The sequence below is a fragment of the Hoplias malabaricus genome, chromosome 2 (genome assembly GCF_029633855.1).
Source record: "Hoplias malabaricus isolate fHopMal1 chromosome 2, fHopMal1.hap1, whole genome shotgun sequence".
Lineage (NCBI taxonomy): Eukaryota > Metazoa > Chordata > Actinopteri > Characiformes > Erythrinidae > Hoplias > Hoplias malabaricus.
The window spans coordinates 10,558,152-10,582,737 of NC_089801.1; the positions used below are offsets into that span (position 1 = coordinate 10,558,152).

Genomic DNA, 24,586 nt, shown 5'->3' on the forward strand with positions numbered 1-24,586 from the left:
ATGAAATGAACAAGGGGAACAACATGGACGCCTCCGGAATAAACCTCGCCACGAAGAGCGGAACACACAGGGAAAAAGTGTTGGCTTTATATTAATTTCTTTCCTGGCACTGCATGTAAACTACACTCTTTTTTAATAGCACCCTACTTCCTACACAGTGCACTTCACAGAATATACGCTAATACTACAACAGCACTGTATTGTATAGTACATAGGGTGGAGGAAGATATCTATGATTCGGCCCTAGTGTTTTGGAGGTGTACTTGCAGAGTGGCGCAGGGCACTTGCACAGGCTACAATGTCGACTCTGTGTTGAGTCAAAGCAAAGCATAAATCAACGTTTATTGTTTTTTTTATAAGTTTATAACACATCACTGTTCATTAGTTGAAGTTTTAGATGAAGGAAAAAGGCTAAAACATTTAGTGGTAGAGTCTGCAACATCCTCAACTGCAACTACAACTACTGCCACTGTAAAACACTACGAGTGCAGAGATGCTAGTCAAAACATGCTAGCCAAAATCGCTAGTTACATGATCAGGCATCTGACGCAAGGAAGATGAGTCTTAACCCATATTAAAATGTCACTGTAGGTACTATGACTTTATACAGTGTTTGGACTCCAGCTCTGGTCTTGGAAGCATTTTTCCAGCACAGTCATTATTTAGCAGGGTTAGCAGACAGTTGTGAGCCAGAAAATGAAAAAAACTGTGCTGGCTAGAGCTCCCCAGGTCTGGAACTGAACACCTTCATACTGTACATTCAGTGGTTACAACCACCCAAACAAGCTGGACCGTCTTCTTCAACGTAAATCTGTCTCGCTCACTGGCTGCTATCAAATTGCACTTAATCTCTTTGAAATGAAAAACCAAGCAGTGTGTAATAGTAGGAAACAAGATATGTTAAGGTCCTCTTAACATTGATTACTCAATTAGAGGTCTTTTTATAGGCCCTTAAAATGATCTAATCAGTTCAGTCCAATTGTATTTGTACAGCGCTTCTCAATAGGTATTTTCCCCTAGCTCGCTCTTTGTGTTCTGGTCTGGGCTAATCCAGGCCTCACAGTGGTAGGTAAATGACACATTAGCATTTGGCGCTGAAGGCGGTGGGGGGTGCACTTAGTTGGACACTGGTGGTCTGCTTCCCTCCTTCATTCTCCAACCTTTTTTTTTCCACTTTAATTTGGAAGAACTTTCTCAGCGGGCATGACCTTGTGTATAAAAACCTTATTTATATTTAACAGAATACGATGTATAGAATTGGATCTGAAATCACGAACCAGTAGGGAGTTAAAATACTGGGGTTTTTTTTCCTTTTTTTCTTACATAATTTTCTGTAAATGTCTGAGAAATGACAGGGATACCAGTGGACCAACCATGTTTACAATTGGTGGGATAATTTTTATGAGGAGAAATGCTAGCCACATCACATGCTTGGCAGCTCACAGCAAACTATATGAGATATCTCGCACATGTCTGAATGTGTCGCTATATACATGAGCCAAATTGTCCACTACGGTTGCCTTTACCTCTTCAGAATCCCAGCAGGCCTTTGCAGTGTGGGGTTCCAGTATTATTTAAATTGTCTGTGAGCATTGCAGTTTCTAAAACAGCATTCGGACGCATTCCCCCTGCCCTCAGTCATTTGATAGGAGGCTATTTCTTTTCTAATGAGAAACAATAACGTTTATAGCTCGATAGTGACAAACACATTGCGAGTGACAGAAAGCATTAACCTCAAGGCCTCGCTGAGAGGGATGGAAAAACAAAGAGAAGAAGCATGTTCCCTACTGTGGCACGACACGAAGAGATGCAGGGACGCTCTGTCACGCTCGCTCGATCAGAAGGGGGAACGGCTCTCAGCGTCTTAAAAATAACACTCATCTATTTAGTGCATTACAGTGAAAGCCGGCAGAATCAAGGCTTCCTTTAAAAGCAGCTGCTGTAGACTTTGACTGGGGAGCGATGAAAGTCAAGAGTCAAGACGAGCTTTGCTGTCATCCCCTTCATATACAAGCAAAGGACATGTCTCTACTTCTCCAAATGTAAACAGGCTTTTATTGTCATCGTACGATGAAATTGTGTCTCTACTGTAAACACACACAGACAGACACTACTGCATTGGAGGCACTGAGCACAAACCCGGAGTGCCAGCAACCATCCAGAACCAAGGGAACAGCTGGGGATAAGGTGCCTTACTCAAGGCCACCTCAGCTGTGGAGTTTGGGGGAGGAGACAGCAATGTTCCTTCACTCTCCCTGCCTCCAGTTTTCCTACAAGTTGATCAGATGGAACTGTACATATAGCCCCTACTCTCCACAAGTCTTTCTTAGCAGCAGTGGGAAAACACACCCTGGTCCTGCTGCAACACATTAAGGCAGGTCTCGTAAATGTTAAACAACATCGGTAAGCCTTTGTATTGCTGTTATATCACTATTTTAAAACATCCTATGTTATGATCTGTTATACCGATGCATGCTGTCTCTCGCAGTACTCTAGGGGGCGATACGGCCGCTGTTGTTTTGTTGTAGCATTAAAGAGAAACTACTTGTGTCAGTGTTATTGTGGTGCAGTGAAATAGAGGAGAAATCAAAAAAGAAAACCAAACAATGACTATATGGAAATATGGGGATATTGTTAGATTTGTAATATGACAATGACAGTATTCACATGACATTACTTTTATTTCTCTAAGATAAATTAGTTAAAAAAAATAATAATAAAAGGGCGGCACGGTGGTGCAGCAGGTAGTGTCGCAGTCACACAGCTCCAGGGACCTGCAGGTTGTGGGTTCGATTCCCGCTCCGGGTGACTGTCTGTGAGGAGTTGATGTGTTCTCCCAGTGTCCGCGTGGGTTTCCTCCGGGTGCTCCGGTTTCCTGCCACAGTCCAAAAACACACGTTGGTAGGTGGATTGGCGACTCAAAAAGTGAGTGAATGTGTGTGTGTTGCCCTGTGAAGGACTGGCGCCCCCTCCAGGGTGTATTCCTGCCTTGCGCCCAATGATTCCAGGTAGGCTCTGGACCCACCTCGACCCTGAATTGGATAAGCGCTTACAGATAATGAAAGATTGAATAATAATAAAAGGAAGACTAGGGCAGACCTAGGCTCAAAGACCACCAGAAACAGTCCTCTGAATACTGAAGATAAGCCAGTAGGAGTTAGAAGGTACAATAGAGAAAGAGCAACCATAACAAGAGAATTACAGAGTGCACCACAGGTAGTCCATTACACATAACAATGTAGACATACTACTACTAATAATAATATAGGTGGCCTAATGAACTCTCCTTGACTGGTCAGTGTGAACAGTGAGTGTTATAGTGTAGCAAACAATAAGAGTTAGTCGTATTAGAGTTTCCATATCGCTTTTCTTCTATGGTGGGCGTGACCTTGGGTAAATTAGTTCTGCTTTGTTCTGTATGACTTTTGTACTTTTATTAGCCTGATCATCTCACAGGTGTGGGGGCGGGGGCGGGGGGGTATATTAATGTAAGATGTTGTACGGTCAACATTTACTGCTAAAGTAAATCTCGAGGGCAGTTAGTTGCCTAGCAACCTGATAATTCATTCATCGATTTTGCTGCAGGCTTTTAGGGTGATTTTTGGTGTCTAATACAATCTGTTGGGAGCCATGGTCAGTGTTTTTTGATGATGCAAAAGGGGACATATTTGTGTCCAAAAGTCTGTCTCTGTGGTCAGATCATTTCACAAGTTCTTTTACTCTCTCTCTCTCTCTCTCTCTCTCTCTCTCGCTCTCTCTCTCTCTCTCTCTCTCTCTCTCTCTCTCTCTCTTTCTCTCCCTCTCTCTCTCTCTCTCTCTCTCTCACTCTCTCTTTCTCTCTCTCTCTCTCTCTCTCTCTCTCTTTCTGCCTCTCTCTCTCTCTTTCTTTCTGCCGCTCTCTCTCTCTCTCTCTCTCTCTCTCTCTCTCTCTCTCTCTCTCTCTCTTTCTGCCTCTCTCTCTCTCTCTTTCTTTCTTTCTGCCGCTCTCTTTCTCTCTCTCTCTCTCTCTCTCTCTCTCTCTCTCTCTCTCTCTCTTTCTTTCTGCCGCTCTCTCTCTCTCTCTCTCTCTCTCTCTCTCTCTCGCCACTCTTCTTTTCAGTCTGTAGTGAAATAAATAAACAGCCATCTCTTAACTATTCTTTAAGGCAGTGCTCACATTACTCTGATGCTTTAAATGATGGCTTTAAAGAAAAGCCTATCATGACATAAATCAAATCGCAGGCTTTGAAACAATGTTCTGTTTTCTGAGGGCCGTCTCCCTAATGGAAAAGGCAGGGGCTCATTAAAACACTGCATTTAAATGTTTGTTTCTTTCCTAAGGAATGCTTTAATGGCTATTATTTTGTCGTGTCGTAGTTTTTCTCATCAGTTAGTGTTCAGATGATTTCTTAGTGGCCAGATGTTACCTCAAGAAGTATGCATTTCTCACTTGTAACTGAAACAGACGTGAAATCAGAAGTAAAACGTATGTAATCAGATATGTAAACACATTTGGAAAGTGCTGCACAATGGAAAAGTGAATAACTTCTAAACCGTAGCAATGAAGAACACGGCTCTCAAATTACAGGAACAGGCTTTTAAACCACTCCACACTGCTCCAACATTTCAAACTCTTGTACTCCGCCCTTTGAGTCTTCTTGTTTGTTTCATCCCATTTTCAGTGAAGCATTTGGCTGCTTCAGTCTAGCTGTCCATATTTAATGAGAAGAATGCGCATGTGTGTGTGTTTGCTTGTGAGTGTGTGCGGGTGTTTGTAGTGAGTGCTGCCACAGGCCGCAGCCTGGCTGTTGAAAGGAACAGACGGACAGAGGCAGACAGATAGAGGGAGAGAGAGAGATGTAGAGGGAGCCGGAGATGCAGACACGGAGAGCTCTGGGCTGTTGTCTGTGGCGATGGTGTGTGGTATCCCCACACACAGGAGCCAGCTGTGAGCTGTCTAGCAGATGGGACCTGGGGGAAAAGACCGTTGACGCCGATGCCGGCCCCTTGCTTTAATTGTTCTCTAACAAGAGCCCCAGCTCAAGCGGCCTGCCTGTTTACCAGGGTCCTGCCGAAGCCCCCGCCTTCATGGAAATGCGTATGTCACAACTAGGCTTAAGAAACTCCAATGAGGTTTTGGATTTTTATTTATTTATTAGTTTTAATGAGGTTTTGCTTCTTGTGCATTTTCAGTGCTATTCTTTCCTTGAGAGAGTAAGAATTTATGTTGAAAATGTGTAGATCTAACATTATTTTATCTAGTTATGTTTACGAACTTTATAAATATATTTCTGAAGGTGATAGAGACGGGTTTAAATCAAGGGGGAGAGGCTTCTGTGGCTCCATACTGCCAACGTCACATGATAGAGTATTAAAGGTTCATAATGTGACAAAAGGTGCTGTGACAGTATTATCACCGCTCCCAAGCACCTCTTCCGTGCCATTGGTGTTCGATGAAGTGTGGCGAATTCTGAAGAGGCATGAGCATAAATTCAAACCAGAATTCAAATCATTAGCTGCATATATTAGATGTCAGTGACATCCGTTCACTCAGAGGTGACTGGAGTGTGAAGTGTGTCCCTCACTCACAATGTGAACTCGTGATAAAATCCACAAACGGTAATAGCTCTACATATTTACTACGAATCTAGAAATTCAGATGACGTTAGAGCATTTTCTTTTCATTTTTATTTAAAATTTATTAGGGATAAACGCCATTGCCATTTCCTCTTCTGCCTTAATGGATTAAGCTAGTCGATATTCACAATAGCAGAGGACTACTGTAAGCAAAATCTTAGACTATAGTTGGTCTGGGAACCACAGTATACTCCTGCTATTAAAGAATCAAGTGCTAGCTGACTGCAGAATTGCCAGGCAAGTGTGTTAAATCGAGCACTCTGGACAGCAGCCCGAAAGTGAAGTGTGGCTTTTGTAGCCCTGCAAGAGTTTGATCAATGTGGGCTTTGTGCATTTTTCTTTCTCTCTTTCTCTCATTCTGCACCATGGCATTGGCAAAGGGGATTATTTCTATCCAAACTTGTTCTCGGCAGTCTATTGTCCATTTCGCCGCCTTCACTAGACGCTCGGCTTCTTTTATCCCAGCTTGTGTTCCACTATTGTTATTATTTTAGCGGGCGCCCGTCCCGCCTTAGGTCTTCCTGCCCTGAGCCTCCGATGTTTGGAGACATTTAAAGGGCTGTCTTGCCGGGTTTTCTATAAATCCTCTTTCTCTGCTTCTGCAAAGCTCAGTACAGCCCTGTGCTTTCATTCCTGCTGTCTTCCTTGATTTGTTTTGCTCTTTTGTGCAAGTGTGTAGGAAATATAGTAGTAAAGCTAATGTTACATGTATAACACTGTCTCTCTATCTGTCTATTTCTCTGCAGACGGGAAGGAAAGAAAGAGGTGACCCACTGAACTCAGCCATCGACAAGATGACCAAGAAGACCCGGGACCTGCGCAGACAGGTAACTAATCCCTCTGGCTTCACACTCCACCAAAAAAAAATAAAAAAATCACACTTTCCTTTCACATTCAGTTTAAAGCCTGATGAAACAGGGCTCGGCAATTGATCCCAAGCCTTTTGTTCTCAGTCTGATTAGAAATGCACTATGCACCACACTAGAACTGCAAATTGGTTAAAAGGTCCTATGATTTGGCACGATTCGAATGAGAAATCTGTGGCAAAATGAAAGGCTGAGGATGAGCTCATAGAATGTAATGCAGAAACCTGACTGTGTTTGAGGTTAGTGAGCACAAAGGAGGCAGAGGTGGGAGTCACAGAGCTTCTTTTCTATTATTATTGACAGAATCCATGAGCTCCGTGCTCAGAACCTTGGCCATTTTGTTTTCTTCCACTGCTATCTTGTCGCATGTCTCAGCGTCCCTGTCTCCTGAGTGTCCGACAGCACACTGAGGTGAAAAGACACATATTAGTAGGCTGTAAGAAAACACACAGGTGACGCCATCCCTTATCAGCCTGGCTCTCCGCGGCACAGATTGCACTTGACAATGCCCCCCACTTCCACACATAATGAGAAGATGTTTTTCCATTATTTTTTTGCAGCTGTACATTCATAAACCCACACATATATTTATTTGTTTATTTCCTGACACCTATTGGGCTCTTAAATTCTGAGTGTGCTTTATATAACCATCATCATATCACCTAAAGAACAGTGTTTCTCCACTTGAGGAGCATTGATGTGCTGTTGACTCCTGCAATCAGAGGAAGTGATGCATAAAAGTGCCCACCCCCCACTCCACTCACCAACCCACATACCTCTCCTCCCCCTCACTTCTCGCTCACTTCACCCGCCCAACTAATGGAACCGGGTGTCAGCCTGGGCCAGCACACCTCCTCTGAAAGCCAAGCCAGAAATCAGACTGGTGAAAAAGTGGAGAAGAGGGCTGTTCGTTTCTATACCTTTTCATCCCATGCTCCAAAATGAGCTGATCATTTAGGGACCCTGGCAGGCGAATATGACGCCTCCATTGGCCGAGGCGGGCTCTCCGCGAGCTCTCTTTTCCATCAGGGACAGGGGAATGAGGAGAGAGGTGTGAAGGCGAAGACCATTTTGGGAGGAAAGATAAGAGCCGTATTTAATCTCCCTCAGCGGCTACACAAAGCACACGCAATTGTAAGTGGAATATACAGTACATACATTTCAAACATTAATCAGCGAGGGAATCTGATGGGAGTTTGTAGAAGTCTGAAATGTAGATGACTTGGAATAATTGTAATCTTACCCTCATCCTGCTCACACATGCATTATATGGTTGGTGCTGTTGAGAATTTAGAGTATGGTGTTAATAGAAAATGCTATAAAACTGTCAGCTGGTCTGTTTTAAAGTTTGCGTACTTTACTCAAATGTAGTGTAGAAACATTATTTCACCATCTGATATTAGCGCTTTTCCACCAACAAGGAACCGGGAAGGTTCCAGTTCGTGAACTAAATTTGGAACCGTTCAGTGCATTTCCACTGACATCAGCAAAATCATGAACCTGAAAAAATCATTCCCAGCTGGAACCAAAGAACAGTAGGTTCTTCAACGTGAACCGTGGCTTGGTCCGTGGGCGTGTCAAGGTTCAGTAACTCAAGAAAAAGCCCAGAGCCTCATACACAGTGATATCACCCAGTGGAGCTGGATGGGGTCATTTACAAAGTTTCATATATATAAATAAAAGGAAATAAAACAGGAACATGCTTCGTTTGTGTGTGTTTCTGGGGATGACTTTGGCTCTGCATTAGTTACGTTTTCTGCTGTTCACAAGCTCAGCAGGACGGTTCTGAACTCTTCAACATTTACACAAATATTATATCTCACAGAGAGAGGTGGACGGCTGAATTTGTCTTATTTCACGTGAGTGTGTGTCTTTGCCTGAAATATTGTAAAGGGAAATGGTGGGGACACATTTTGTGGCATTAATGTGTTTATAAAACTCCATATAGCTGTGCACAGCCTACTTAAACCAAACATGCTTTAACCTATTACATTGAATAAATAAGTAATTGTAATTCTTAAAATCAACAGAATGTTTTTGGTCTTCTTTGTTCTTTGGTGGTTTTATTTTTTTTTAAATTAACTGAACAAGAAAAACACTGATGCTGGTGTTATATATTATGAACAAAACTTTTTTTGAAATGCCAGAAACACCGCTGTGACAATGGCTAATGGCGGTCTGAGAAAACTAGGCTTGTACAGAACCAAAGCAGCTTCAGCTGTTTTAAAAGCTTACCAGGTCAGATTAGTTTTTTTATGCAGGGAAACCATGCAGCATGGCTTAAAAATAATGTTTTTTAAAAAATACTTTATTTAATTTCTCTGAAAACCACGTTTGTGGTGGGGTATAGCTGTGAAACATTTGTCTACTATTTGCAGCATCATAGAAATCATGTTAACATTTTAACACTGTAGCACTGATTCCACTGCGGATATGAGGGCTTTACAAATAACATTGGCGGCACGGTGGCTTGGTGGTTAGCACGTTCGCCTCCCAGCGCTGGGATCTTGGGTTCAAGTCCCATCTGGGTGGAGTTTCCATGTTCTCCCCGTGTCTGCGTGGGTTTCCTCCGGGGGCTCCGGTTTCCTCCCACAGTCCAAAAACATGGAGGGTAGGTGAATTGGCTTCTCTAATAACTGTCCTGGTGTGTGAATGAATGTCTGTATGTGTGAGCCCAGATATGGATTGGCGCTCTGTCCTGGGTTAAACCCTAGTGCCCGATGCAGTCCTCCAGGTGGACGGTCGTTTCTGGTTGAGAGTACGCTGTGCGCGTTTGGCTGCCGCTTCTCGCCAGTGTGTGTGAATTAAGCGTTCTGAGCAGTGTAGATTGTAAAGCGTCCTTGGGTGTCTAGAAAGGCGCTATATAAGTGTAACGATAATAATAATAATAATAATAATAACATATCTGCCAAATGTCTGCCTGACAAAGACGTTGTCCTTCTTTGAACATATCCTGAAAACAACATGGATACGTTTGTTGAATAATGGTGTAGAAAGGAAGTACCACCACAAATGGATGACTGGATGGAGAGCTTTGTTTACCAATAAGCTTCATAACATGGCAGTCATTAACTGAGGGAACAAGTATCACTTTAGACATTTCTGAGCCCTGTTTCATTGTCACACAGCTTTCACTGTTAGCTCAAAGTCACACCAGAAACACGAGTGACACATTAAACACTTATGCAATTTCAAAACATGACTGCACATAAAACAGATCTGTTTATTACTGTATCATTACAGTATCATGTGTATGAGACTCATCTTAAAAGAAGCCTGTAGATGACCATTTTACAGTGCAATAGTTGATCTAGAATACTGAGCGAAACATGATCAATATATTAGAGGTTTATGATATTTAAAACTTCATGTATTGTTAAAGAAAACACGATTTGATCCATTTTAGCTGAGTAAATGTGTCATTACTAATATAAATACTATTCCATTTGTCAGGTCAAAAAGGCTTTGTCATTTAAAGCTTTGTTTTTGTCTCATTAAAAATCACAACTCCTATAAAAAAAGAAATCACTTACATATTTCACAGACACAGATTTTAGGATAAAAGAGAACAGATTCAATTCTTTATTTAAACAGGTTAAGGTATAGCTATAGTAGCCCGGATAAGTCAAAAAGCATTTGTGAAGCTCTCAGGGGTGGTCCCATTACAACCAAAAGGTACCCTATTCCCCATGTACATATAAGGACTTTTGCTTCCGGTCAGCTCTTCAGACATTGTTTACTGGACACTATTAAAGGTTCAAAAGAAAGTCTATGCTTTTTTAGAAAAGGTTTCTTATCTGTACTCAAGGCCATTTTGCTCTTTCCCCTACTCCTTTTTCTTCCCATTAATTATGTTTCTGTTTTTCACATCCTCACAGCCTTTGACAATCTCTTGACTAACACCTGGCTTCTCCCTGTCTTCTCAAGTGTATCACACCCCTTAATTATATTTCGAAATGACGTGATTTTTTTTAGCTTTCTGAATAGTCATCATTTGTTATATCATTAACAATGGTTTCATTCATTTCCAGCCAAGATTTATAAAATAACAATCTCAGGCTTCAGGTCTCGGACCTTGCGTTGGTCCTTTCTCACAGTTGCCCTGTGTGCTAATAAGGCCATTTTAAGAGTCTTTGTTCACAGCTTTCTCAGGCCTAACAGAGCACACAGGCCAACAGTCTCGGAGAGGACCAGCTTCACAATTCCATAATTTATGTAATTTCATATTCAATAATTAAGTCAATGCTTTAGCCATTAAGACCCATCCCAATATTACTATTATACTATTAATACAATAATATTAGCACAAAATCGTAGAATAAATCCACTCAAAAATGTGTCAGGATGGAAGCGGTGAGTTCTGACTGGTGTAGACTATAGCACAGTTGGCTTGGACTGGAGCACTGAATCCAAATGAAGTGTAACTGATGTCTAAAAATGCTTCTGAATCGCTTTCACTGAGATGTGACCTTTAAAGGAAAAACGATGAGTTTTGGGGAGGACAGGTGGAGTTATTCATGGAAGGGCCAAGCCCATGGAAAGCCAAGCATAAGACTAAGAGTAATAACACATCATTTCTGCTTTCAATCTTGTACAAGATTGCCAAAGATTCTGGATTTTGAACTTCAAATTATGATTATTTTTCCAGTCCTTACAGGGCTTCACTCGTGTGAAGTAAAACCGGCCTGGGCTGGAAAAAGCTTTCTCATTCTGACGCACTTTATGAGCTCAAATAAATAAGAGAGAGTAGGCACTGTTCCAGAAACAGCCTTTCACTCAATTTACCCACATTTCTATCCATCAGACACACATGCTCTTGTACTTCCAGTGTTCAGCCTGCTGCATACATACAGCTGCATATGTCCCACGAGTGTCTCTTACTGTGCTGCTGCTTTTTTTAATAAATCATTCAGAGCACCTTGGGACCCTTGGATGCTCCATGTAACCGACAATATCTCTCTTTGTCACACACACACACACACACACACACACACACACAATAACTGTTCATAAGTCAGAGACCATTCAGTTCTGCTAAAAGATAAATAAAAAATGAAGTAGCCAGTGGCCGTTCAGTCTTTCCTAGTCCTGTCTATATTAAACTGTTAAATCTCCACCAGTTACAGTGACGTTAAACAGCCATTCTTAAAGACTTTGGCAAAAGAATAAAACAGTACAATCACATGGCACCTTAATAGCTGACATACGTCCTCCAGAGAAACTCCTATGTTGTTTTTAGTGGTGCCCCATGTCCCAGTGACCCACCAATGTCAGGGCACATGACCTCTGACATCATAAAGGTATAAAGAGTAAACATAATATAAGACAATACCAGACTGTGTTTGTTTGTTTGTTTGTTTTTCACTGGTATTGCACTATGGGAAACAACAGTGCCTTATAGATATGAGTGGACAAAACAAGCCTCAAAATAGTTGTATTGCTTAGTACAGTTTCTTCCTCAGTAATTCAGTAATAACCTTATTTTGAAAAATTAGATGTGTGCAGTGAGCAAACTTGTTTAAAACCAAGGGGCATTCCAGGGTAAATTGTGAACTAGAACTGTTTTGAAGTAAATTATATAGTAAATTATTACTATATTATATAACTAAATTATATTCACTTTAAATTGCAATTTCCTTTCCTCTTTCTATGAATGTGTTTTGAAGCTTTCCTTGCAACAGTAACCACGAAAAACAAACAAACACACACACACACACTCGCAGGCCCGTATTCCCTGTAATCTTGCCCGACTCTGCAGCATCTTCCATAATTGGAAACCATCTTTTAAAATCTTTGGGCCTTTCTGCCACGGCTGTAAATATGACCTGCGCCACGTTCCGACGGAGTCTCCAAACTCAGCAGTCGTTTATCACGCTTCTCATTTCCACTCACACCCCCCCACCCTCACTGCTTCTCTACGCCCCCATGTCGCCTGCTTCCCCTGACCAACATTGGTAAAAGCTGTAAACATCTCGGTGACGCCTGCATTAGAATTCACTCATAAAATAAGGGACTGCTTTACAGATTCGCCCGGGCAAGCGCTTTTAATCCTCTTAAGACGTTTATTTCATTATCTAGCTGTGGTATTACGTGGGGTGAGATGTTTACAGCGGAGGGGGGTGGGGGGGTTTATAGTACAGTAAAGTGGTTTAAAGGAAATGAAAAGTGTTTGATAGTCCAGATTTACTTGGCCCAGCGTTTTCACCCGTCTGGTAATTCTGCACAGTTCCTGTTCTTCCTCTCCGCCCGTCTGCCTCACCGCTGCTGCCCATATGGCCTGGCGTTTAAAAGCTCATCACACCTCAGCAACATGTTATCACCTCTTCCTCTCCCTCTCCGACAGCATCCCCTCTAATTCCCCTTAAGGATATCTGAGATTAAGGCCAAGCATGTTCAGGATCAACAGTGATTTTCCCTCTGCCACAACTCGACGCCAAATGCAGAATCTCTGCATGGTTTTAAATGGAGCAGAGTTTTCGCTTGTTATTTACTTGCCAACTAGTCATGTTGGCACCATCACCAAGCACATGAACCCACAGAAATAGCAGAGAGGTTTTATATTGACCTATAAGCAGTCTATAGCTTTAATGACTATGTACCATACAGTTTAGAGTCCATTGTGCGTATGTATTCAATAATTATGCTAAGATATTACTCCACAACTAAATATAATCTAATTTTAACAGTTAGGCATCACCCGTTTCTTCTGACAGATTTCTTTCAACTTAAAACATACTGATTATAACATGTAGATGTGATGACATATTTACATGTAAGTAATTGACATATAAAGTCAACGTGTCAAAACAGCAATAACAGCAATGTTACGAATGGCTTTGTTCCTTGCTTCAATCAGTGCAGCTCCTCAGGATTTCTTTACTGTTGTAAGTGGAGCTGAAGCATCTTGAGGCTGAGGCAGAGAGACAGAAAGGCACAGGGTGGCAAGGTTAATTGGTGTACACAAGGACTTCAGACATGTATCTGAGAAATACAAGGAAAAAAAAAATATTTCACTCAATCTACTGTATAAATTCCATAGCCACAGGTATTTAATATATATATATTTCTTTTTGAAATTAACAACAGCCCCTTATTAAATACCACAAAATACATTCTCAACATTTAAACTAATTTCTCAATGATTTACCACTTATTTGGTTGCTTTTAGACTCATGTACAGACAGTATTTGGAAACAGAGTATAATCAAACCCACAGTAAAACCAGTGTAAAACCAGGCACAGCAGGAGAGGAAAAGCTTCCCTGTGAGGAAGCACCTACTACAAGTGTAGAGCATGAGCCGGACGTTTCTCACAGATGCACAACACACTCCCCTATGAGACATTGGGAACAGTAGCTGATTTCGAGAAGGCACGTTGAGCAGCTGTACTTTTTCATGTGTGTACCCCTGGGTTCCAACCTCCCTATGAGGTTTCTCAAGACTCTCACACGTCAAAGAAATACTCCCCCCACGAGTATGCTCTCACACCCGCAGGCACTGCCCTGCTCTGTCGCAGAGCAGAAATGCTTCCAAGTGAGGGTTTTCTGTTACTGGCAGATATAAAGGACCTGAGCATCCACATATTTAGGTATCACCAGAACACGTTTCTGTCTTCAAAACCCTGTCTTGATATTATTAGAAAAGTTTCAAATGTGCACATTCAGTGGGTCTTAGAGTGAGCATATGCATCTTGAGAGTGTCAGTATAATAGTATATGTGTGTGTGTGTGTGTGTGTGTGTGTGTGTGTGTGTGTGTGTGTGTGCGTGTCTGCTTATAGATAAATGTTCATGCTTGTCCCAGTACAGTCAGGCAGAAAATATGAGCTCGGGTATGTGTCCCCCACCCCTAGCCAGGAGGCCCCGGGAGCCTTCAGTCAAATGAATGGAGGCATCGCCATCTCATCAAATCAATCTCAGCGGCGGAGCAGCAAAGCCTCAGTGGCAGCGAGCTTTGAGTTATTACTGTCTACCTGGCAAGAGGATCTACAGCCCAAGCCTTTACAAATCAAATGCCCGCTTTCCGCTGCGCAATAGCTGTGGCAAAACGCTGGCGCTCGTGATTTCTGATAAGCCGTGACTGTGCAGAGGCTGTGGAGCTTTGTTTTGGAGTTTATTGCATTGGCCTACTTGGTGCACTTATTTATGGAGTTTTCTTTTGATTCGTCAAGGGTTGGAGCAGAGAATAAATTCTGGATAGGGTGTATTCCTTATGTTTACAGAGGCCATAGAGAGAGAGAATGTCTCAGTGTTAACATTGATTGGTTTGTGGCATATATATATATATATATATATGTGTGTGTGTGTGTGTGTGTGTGTGTGTGTGTGTGTGTGTGTCCATTCTTGAATGCCATGAAGGATCTAAGCAATGGCTGAAAGTCTAATACAGAGCTATTATCCTTGCTCTGGGTGAATAGCACAGTCCTCACAGCATGATTCTAGCCAATTAAGACATCTTCTTGATGATTGGACGTTAGCATGTTCGCCTCCAAGCATGTTGAGCTGTCATGTGTCTTACTTGCCGTTTCAAAAGATGCAGTGGCTGTTTTTCTGAACAAATAAAGGCTATCGACTGATCTTGTCTTAAACAGATATTAAAGCTAGTCATGCTAATAAATGCTAACAAGCTGGCTCACTTCAGGCGAGTGTGTTGGTGTCGGAGAGAGTACGTTTAGCACTTTAGCTTGCTTTTGCTTTTTGCATAAAAGCTTAAGCAGGTCATAAGCAATATGTTCTGAATAAGTAAGTAGCAGCAGCACCGGTCAGGAGAGAGAGAGAGAGAGAGAGAGAGAGAGATAATGCTACATTAGCATTGCTATGAGCAGAGCACAGGAAATCCTCTGCGTTTACTAGCCCTGGTTGAGCTCAGAGGCCTCAGTAGCCGCAGGGCCTCAAGCTGTTATAGCCCTCAGCTTACATTACCACTGGGCTCAAACTATCATGTCCAACACTGCTGTGCTGAGATATAACACACACATGGGGTGGTCACTTTAACGTTAAAGAGCCAGTGTCTCTGCCTCTACTTGCTGAGGCTAATACTGTAGCAGTAAGGTCAGTCACAGCTCTGAGGGAGAGGATGAGAGAGAGAGAGAGAGAGAGAGAGAGAGAGAGAGAGAGAGAGAGAGAGAGAGAGAGAGAGAGAGAGAGAGAGAGAGAGAAGAAAAGTGACAGTGAAACTGCTCGAGGAACAAAATAGACTGGGTAACAGTTTCAAAGAAAGAAAAAAATAGATTAGTAGATGCAGAGAGAGAAAGACTGAGAGAGATGGAGTGATGGAGAGAGACAGAGAAGGGCACTGGAAGTGAAAAAGACAGAAAGACTGATGGAGGGAAAGAGGCAAAGAAAGACAGCAACAAAAGTGTAGAGAGTAGAAGCAAAGAAAGGGAGAGACAGCGAAATACAAGGAAGAATCTGACGGAGAGAATGAGAAAGACAGTAGACAGATGCAGAGGGAGAGGGAGTCACTGACAGACCCTTAGGAAGAGCGGGAGAGAGGGAGGGGCGAGAGACACAGACTAACTGAAGAGGGCCCTTAAGGAGAAGGCTTGGTTAAAGCATAGAGGAGCCTGATTGCATGATTTGATGGAGAAATTGCCATGAAGGTGTCGTTGCAGCTGTTTCTACGTTTGGATGAATGGTTGTAATTGAGGAGAGAGGGAGAGGAGTGTTGATTGAGGCTAGACTGGTAGCCCAAAACGCCCGCAATTAGTAATCCCCAGACGCACATCCGTTTACTCACTGGAGCTACGCCATGTGTTCAAAGGCCTGTCGCCCCGTTTCTAATAAATCCATCTGTCAGCCTCTCTCTGGCACCGCGCTGACTGACGGCTAACTCGAGGACAGCCTTTCAGTGACGTTCACTTTTCTTAGCATATGTTTGTCTAAGCTTGTTTTTTTTCCCCCATCAGTTAGAAAGAAACTTCAAAGAAGGCGTTCCATTTCTCAAAACTTGAGAGATCCCCCATGCAGAGCTTTCAGGACTTGCTTGGTCGTCTTATCTATAATTACCAAAGATGATCTCAGATGTTTACTCATTTTAAAGATGAGCAGCTGGTTTCCTGCTCAGAGCCGTAACTGCTTGAGAAACATTAAGGCGAATAGTTTCATCATGCCACTGTCATGTACTTACTCCACGGGCTGAGTGCTTTCACTGCCAAGGCCAACTTTGGATTTGGCAGTGGTAAGAGTGAGAGAGAGAGAGAGAGAGAGAGAGAGAGAGAGAGAGAGAGAGAGAGAGAGACTTCGTACCACATTCATAATAGCCCCACATTGCCTAGCAGGTGATAGTGTACTCAGTGGGCAGTACATTAATGCAGCAGGTAGTATTTTCCCTGATTCTCTATGCTGATAAATCCTCTACCTGACCCTCCATGATTACAGAGTGTAGGAGGAGAGGGGGGTGAGGGTGGTGGGGGGTGCACACTGGGACCTCCATCTGTCATAACAGAGGCTGATAACGGGCCCACCTGATAAAAGTCCCTCCCCAATGCCGATCCCAGTCCCATTATGGGCCTGAAAACTCCCTCGTATACCAACCAGCTCTTTCAGATAAGTCCACAAGCTCCAAGCTGCGAATGCTACTTCCGAACCTGTGGACAAATACACAGAAAACACATGCCCACACTTTCCAAAGATGTGTTTTAATAGCAGTCTCAGGACATGATGGTGGTTTTGTGGAAAGTGTGCTGCTGCCAGACTTACAGTCGTTACTCTACAATAATTTGTAGCATATGATTTGGTACTGTTCACTGTTTGTGGTTGGAGTCAGTAAAGAGTGTTTTGATACAGTGTTGTAGTTTGATACTTGTTAAAGAGTTTCTCTGACATGCTTCCTGTCAGTGTTCCTTGCTCGTGATGTTAGGGAGGCTTTCCTGTGAATGTTGCTTTCAGCATCAGGTTCTACACGAGCATTTATGCAAAAACAATATATATCACTTACAATAAGTGGTTTAATTCAGATATGTTGGAATTAAACTACTCAGATTCATCTCTGTACGATGTATTTAAAGTTCTTTAACCTCATCTTGTGCTCTGTAGAGCATCACTGAACAGGGGGGGGTTTAAACCATTCAAAACACCACCGAGAAGAAGCACTGGATCCTTTAGTTTAATCATCTGCCCATATCTCTCTCTCTCTCTCTCTCTCTCTCTCTCTCGCTGTCTCTCTCTCCTTGCCCCTTCCCTCTTTCTGCTTGCCGTTCCCCATATCAAAAAAGCAGCAATGTTACATCATTTTGATTTGAGCTGCCTGTTTTGGTTCCTCATGCGTGCGCTTGCCTGTTCATCCGCTGATTGCTCTTGACATTTTAATAAGAACCATTCGGCTTCTGACCCAAAGGCTCTAGCCCACCCCCCTCCGCTATCTGTTCAGAATCACAAATGAAACGTCAGAAAAGAGGGAATTGAATACATTGAATGCACTGATGTGAACCGGTAACGTTTTGCCTCTGATAATTGAATGCACCCCTGCTTTGTTTTTGTCTAATTGTGGATTTGTTTTCATCTGCCTTTGAACTATAGAAAAAATAAGCCAAAAACAAACCAAAGTCCGAATTCAATTAATAATCTACAGTATTTGCTGTTTCATTCAATAACGTTATGTAATAGGCTCTAGCACGGCCGGTAATCTTGCGCTTTCTTCTGAACCAAAAAAGTGGCTATGTAAAGATGTCTCCTGGGATTTCGATGACAGTGTGGCTGACATTCGTATCAGTTTCAGAACCAGACTGCAATCCTTAGACACACAGTTTCCCGTTTAAAAGCAAATTTGCTAGACTAACTCTAATCTCGCCTTTGAAGATCACACCACCCGAAATATTTATCGCTCAAGCTTAGTTAAGCATACACCCTCTTTTAATGATTCTTTGGTCTGCTTCTGAATTCAAGCTTTGTGTCGCCGCTGATGTGCCATCTGGTGTACAAATTTGGACAATTTGGAGGAGACAAGAACAGATGAGGGAACAGGTAGCGTCACAAGATGTCTAACTTTTTTCACCGCATCTTTAAAGTCACTCAAAGCAATTTGAGGCAAAGAGGAGTTTTTCTCCCTTAGCCTTTTTCCAATTTTCATTTTTTTTCCCCGTTCCCATTTAACTCAGAGATTACTTCACTTGAATTTTCCATTCTCTCTCTAAAGAAGACGTTAGACATGAAGAGTCACAGCACGTGGCGCTTGTTATTGCCAGCAACACGTTAAAACACTGAGCACAAAAAAAGCAAGGGAAAGAAAAACAGACAAAAAGCGGTCCACTTTGAACATCTGAGGGGGCTTATGATTTGAAGCATAATGTGTTTGTTGAAGCCACTTTCTTGTGCAAGTCAGGCAGCTGTATGTGAGTATGTCTAAGTGCATGTATGCTTGTGCCGGTGTGTCTATGTGTTAAATGTGTGTTAAATGATCCATACTAGAAACACCCTATTTTGAACAGTCAAACACGTTATTATTCTTCAGAAACAAAAACAACTGTCACATATATTTACCAGGAAGTCTGAAGTTTAAACCTCAAACCAGACAACTGCACATCTTTGCAGATTCATAGCATTGTCTTTTCACTGTGACAAACACTGGTGGCCCATTGCTTCTTTTTAAGCTTCCACTGAGGCAACATCACTGAAAATTGAGCAACTCAGCAAAGAATGTAAACTGTCCAGATCTATCACATCAGTAGATGTGATTTGTTGGGTTTAAATGTGCAACAAATGGAAATGTTGCATTGGGGTACAGTAAAGTAGATAAATGGAAAATCTCCAAAAGTATTTTGTTTGTTTATCTGTCTGTTTGTAAGAGTTGAAATTAATGGAAATATAGTTTTGTGGTAATAAAAAGCATAGATGTTTTACAATATTTCCAAATTTCATCAATGTGTAGGTGTAATTAAAATATGCATAGGCTTTTTTCAAAGTATAGCAAAATGGACATCAAAGGGTTAATCACAGAAGGAGAACATATCAAGGCTCTGTTCAATATCATCATGTTTGGGGTCGGTGCAGGTGGCAAATACAGTTCAGCTCACATGCAGTCAAATCTTAATCGCTGATTTTTCAATAAATGGGCCCCCACTGCCTCCCCGAAATGACTGCTTTACACAACTGAATTGACCCTCAGTTCAGGTCCGGTGCACTATGAGAGTATAATGACTGGAACAGGCTTAATTAAATAGAGAGAGATGAAGAAAATGATTGCACTCAATCTCTGTGAGAAGTGTAAAACGAAAACCTCTGGGTGAGGAAGGGATCTGAATGGAGAGGAGAATAAAAGTGAAGGCATGGGGTCTGGCTCATGTGTGGACATTTTCTAGTCAACATGAAGCGTGACCCTCACCAGTCCTCAATCCGCAAAGCAAACACAAGAACCAGAGCACCGCTTTCCATGTACCAGCCTCTGTGTTGGTTTTGCTGTTAACAGTCATTCTGCATTTTTTATTTTATTTTATTTTTTCAAAAACGGAAACGTGCCACAACTTCCCATCCTTCACTGGAGGTTATTAGACGCGGTGACGGGCTTCATTAAAACATTTCAATTGAGTTATCGACATGTCGGGAGACGGATCATTACCTGTGGAGTGCAATCTGTTTTCGGAATTTCATGCTCAGGTGACCAGGGACCCACCAATGAGCACTGCACATTGATCCAACTGCTGAACCCCTAAACCGTGTACACGTCCCCTAGCGTGCTGTTTGAGGTAGTGGGTTTGCACTGGATTGCCTCAGGACTCACATTTGTCTGTTTTTGCTTGTTGCTAATACCTCACCACATAAACACAGTGTAGGTTTATCTTAATAATAGGTAACGGCATAGTTTTGGAAAACAAATAATGTATACAATGTTTTTCTTGCTGTAAGACATATGCAGTGTCCAGAATTCTGTAGTGTTGCGTTCCCAGAGTCCCTAGATACCTTTCTGCCAAAGTTTGTCTGTCTGTGTTAAGTTGACAGCCCCGTGTGGATTGACGCATGTATGTGATGGCTTTGGTAAATTGCTAATTAGAAAAGAATAAGCTTCTGTTTCTCTCTGGTGTGACATTTTCATTCCAAGGTCATTCTGAGAAAAACAACCAAAGTGCTGTGTGAGAATGTGGGATTTTCTAAAGCTACTTTATTTTCCACTGAATATAACTGATACACATTAGGATCCTAGTGACAAACATCAATCTCAGGTTTGTTTAGGTTGTGACCCACTGGCTTAAGGCGTTGATTTCCTGCACTTACGCAGGCAGCGTCCACTCTGCTGGCTGACTGAGGCTCTAGTTCAAAGCCGGTGATAGATTTAGCTTGCTGGCATGCTATAATTCATCATTACTGTCTCTTCGGCCCTGCCAGACTCTCCGGTCTCTTTAATTGGTCGGGGTACTGTATGCGTACACTTGACTGGTTGATAATTATTGTTGGTTCGGAGCATTCGCCCTTGTCTATCAGCGGCCTGTCGTCTTGCCTCCCTTGCGAGAATGTTCCAGAATAATGTTTTCTTCTGGCTGTGATTATGACTGATGCTGACCATGTGCACTCTTCTAGCCCCTAGCATCATGAGGGCCGTTTTATTAGGTGTTGCATCACCTTAGCTTAAGTAATACTACTGCAAGACAGTACAAGAACAACAGTTTGTGGTTTTGTCAGTCTCCACTGTGTCCAATAATTCAGCAAATGTTTGTGTCTTGGGCGTATTAGCCCTCAAGGGAAGTCTTACTTTGCTAAGCTAAAATGCCAGGCTGGTGTTATTTTGTGCTAGCTCATAACTCCCGTGGCTTGGGCACAGCCGTGGAGCTTCCCTGGATCGTCCCCTGTGCCCATTTATCCATGTTTGGGCCGTCCCCTGCCAGTTTAGAGGGAAAAGGCCTCCATAAACAAATCTATTATGACCCAGAGCTCAGCTCTTGTAAAACTCTTATGGAAGATGACAGCTCCTAGTCGGGCCTGTTTATAGAAAGACAGCATGTCTTGGATCTGTGTACTGATGCCTGTTTTGTGTTGCATTTCTCTATCTCTTTTCCTTTGTAGCTACGGAAGGCTGTTATGGACCACATCTCCGACTCCTTCCTGGAGACCAACGTACCCTTGCTGGTGCTCATTGAGGCGGCCAAGAGCGGCAATGAGAAGGAGGTGAAGGAGTATGCGCAGGTCTTCCGTGAGCATGCTAACAAGCTAGTGGAGGTGAGTACCCAGACTTATTCCAAAGTAAAGCCCACGCCTCTCAGCAGCTGTTTATTAACAAGCTGAGAAACTTCTAAATGAACTAAACAAGAAAATCAGTGTTAATTTCATTAATAAAAAACAATGACAAAAAATTATTAATTATATTTCACGACAATAGCTAGCTGAGACACCATGACCCTGAAGTGGATAAAGTGGAAAGGAAGATGAATGAATGAATGAATGAATGAATAGCTGGTCGAGAACTAAAAATATAATAATTTGAGGATGAGAAATATGGCAATGTATAGGACAAATATCATTATAGATACGACTGATAAATTCCACATCATTTTGAAGAAAGGAATGGATTTAAAAGAAGGAAATAAAAGGAAAGTCAATAAAAACATACCCTCCATTGGTTTGCTGTTAAGTCAAAGGATATGGTTTTATGGAAGATGAGTCGAACCCCAAAGAATCGATTCTTCGAGCACCAGGAAATCACTTATGTCCACTGTTCACAGACCTGATCTTATGGAGTCGACCCTGTCTCTGTTTGCAAACAATTTCTGCATCACTTTTCAAACTTGTTAATTGGTATTTAACAATAAAAATACATATTTAAAGGAATGTATTTTATTTAAAACAGTAAAACTAGACTAAAATATTTAGATTTTTCATTTATTAAAACTAAAAAATCTAATGATTATAATTAGATTAAATCTAAAACACATTTTAATGTAAGACTGAATTTAGTCAAAATTAATAAAATAAGATTAAAACTCTGATATACATCATGATATGGAAGATAGAACTTACACAACTACTGCACAATGCTTGTGTATGTAGCTAATTAAATAATTCATATCCCATATTTATGAATAACAGTAACTATGTGCTCTGAAAAACAGCACAACACAAGTCCACCTCAGTGTAGAACGGTATGCCGAACAGCAATGGGGTTAGCTCACATTAGCTCACTATTTGACAGGTAGTCTCCACCTCATATGCCTATAATACGAATGTAATGGCTTCCACTGCTCTGCACATCAGAAAATTAAGGTGTTCTCTATTAAAGCTGCAACAAGACTGTTCCATTTGCTCATTGAAAAATAATCGATCCTTAGTTTTCTATAATGCAGCAACAGCAGAGATGTATGTGACTGAGGTAAAACCCACAAACCCTGGTGACGGTTTATTTCCTTAATATTTTGGCTTCTACTAATGCTTTTCTAGATTGTTCCACCCCTATTTATTCTCTAAAGTAGCCTCTGTAACACTTATATGAGTAATTACAAATTTGCATTGGGGATCATAGCAAGGGATCACACGAGGAATTGCTCAGGCGGTTTGTGACAACCCTTTATTCCATGACCTCTGAGTCACTGCTTGGATCTGTTCTTCAAGAGATATTGGGCTGGCTAAGCAGCTTAAGGAAAGACGCGATGCTTATCCACAACTCTCGCGGCTGATATGTCAGCCATGTTAAAGGCCCCGCAATAATGTATACCCCACTGAGACACGCTCTAAACATCGACCACCTTCTCTTTTACTTTGTGTAGCGCTGGATAAATGTAGGTATTTCTACTCAGTTTCTCTATCACACAATCTCCTTCCATCCAAGATACGAATGTGCGCACACACACACGCACACATGCTCAAGAGGACAGGTTCAGAGCTGAGCTCCTAGACTTAATCAAATAAAATGTTCCTCCAACGTTATGATCTGAGAATAGAAAGCGTGCAGGCTGCTGGCCACTGCCCTCCTGCCGTGTGATTGCTGTGGGATCTCTGTGAGCCACTGTTTCAGACTGAGGTCAAGGAGCTCCATGAGACTGAAGAAGCTGCTCTGCTGGAGCCTGTGATGCAACGTCTATAATGTGATTTAAACCCGAACTGCACCACAGACACTGCACTAATTCTCTTCATAATGCTGTAAAATAATCTTTATTATTCTCATTAATAGGGTCTTTAAAATTCTCATTATTTTACTTAGTATAATACTGGAGAAAACTATATATGATCTGCATTTTTATTCCCTATTAAACAGCCTAATACTCTATAATCATAATGAGATTCCTCCTATTTCACTCTTTATAATACTGCGTATTACTCATTATGATACTCTTTATAATGGCCATTACAAGGCTCTTTATAGTACTATTTAATACTTCTTAATAATATTCATTTATACACTGCTCAGCCTTAACTTTATGACCCCCTCTTTGTTTCTGCTCTCACTGTCCGTTCTCTCAGTTCCACTGACCCTACAGGAGCATTTTGTAGTTTTAGAATTAAACTGTAGTCCAGCTGTTGCTCTGCATACTTGTTTCCCTGTTTACTAGGTTTTACACGGTCAGGACCCCCAGAGAGCAGGTTTGATTGGGGTGGTGGATCGTCCTCAGCGCTGCAGTGACACTGACTGTGTGGTTGTGTGTTAGTGTGTGTTGCGCCAGTGACACAGTGAAGCTGAGAGAATGGACAGTGAGTGTAGAAACAAGGAGGTGGTGTTAATGTTATGGCCTAGCACTTTATAATACGTGTTGTAAAACTCAGTACTCCCTCTCTCTGTGTGTGTCTCCCTCTCAGAGGATGGGATATGAATATGAACAGGAGATTATTTGCACATCAGTACTCTAAAGCAGTTTGATATATTCACTAATTTCCATATACAAAGGAACAGAGTCCATGTAAATGAAGGTAAACAGTTTGTTGTCCTAATGGTGCTGCAGTGTATAACACGCAGCTCCTCACACAATCCGCCAGCAAGGCTTTTTCACTGCTTATTGTATTTCCTCACCTTTTCTGTGTGTGTTCTGTTCATTTTGTGTTCCAGTTCACTCATCCTCATACAAGTATCTCTCTCTCTCTCTCTCTCTCTCTCTCTCTCTCTCTCTCTCTCTCTCTCATTCTCTCTCTCTCTCTCTCTCTCTCTTTATCTTCATAGCTGTGTTTTCCCCACTCTTATAATGCCTTAATGGT

General features: G+C 41.9%; 1 protein-coding gene across 10 annotated transcripts in view; it reads left to right on the forward strand.

Annotated features, from left to right (window-relative positions):
• Positions 1–24,586, forward strand: part of ctnna2 (catenin (cadherin-associated protein), alpha 2) — a 564,720-nt gene that overhangs the window by 455,895 nt on the left and 84,239 nt on the right. For all 10 annotated transcript variants that reach the window (XM_066656026.1, XM_066655991.1, XM_066655999.1 and 7 more), the window contains 2 exons: positions 6,363–6,443; positions 21,473–21,625. In XM_066656026.1, the coding sequence (XP_066512123.1) occupies positions 6,363–6,443; positions 21,473–21,625 (234 nt within the window). The remainder of the gene's footprint in view (positions 1–6,362; positions 6,444–21,472; positions 21,626–24,586) is intronic.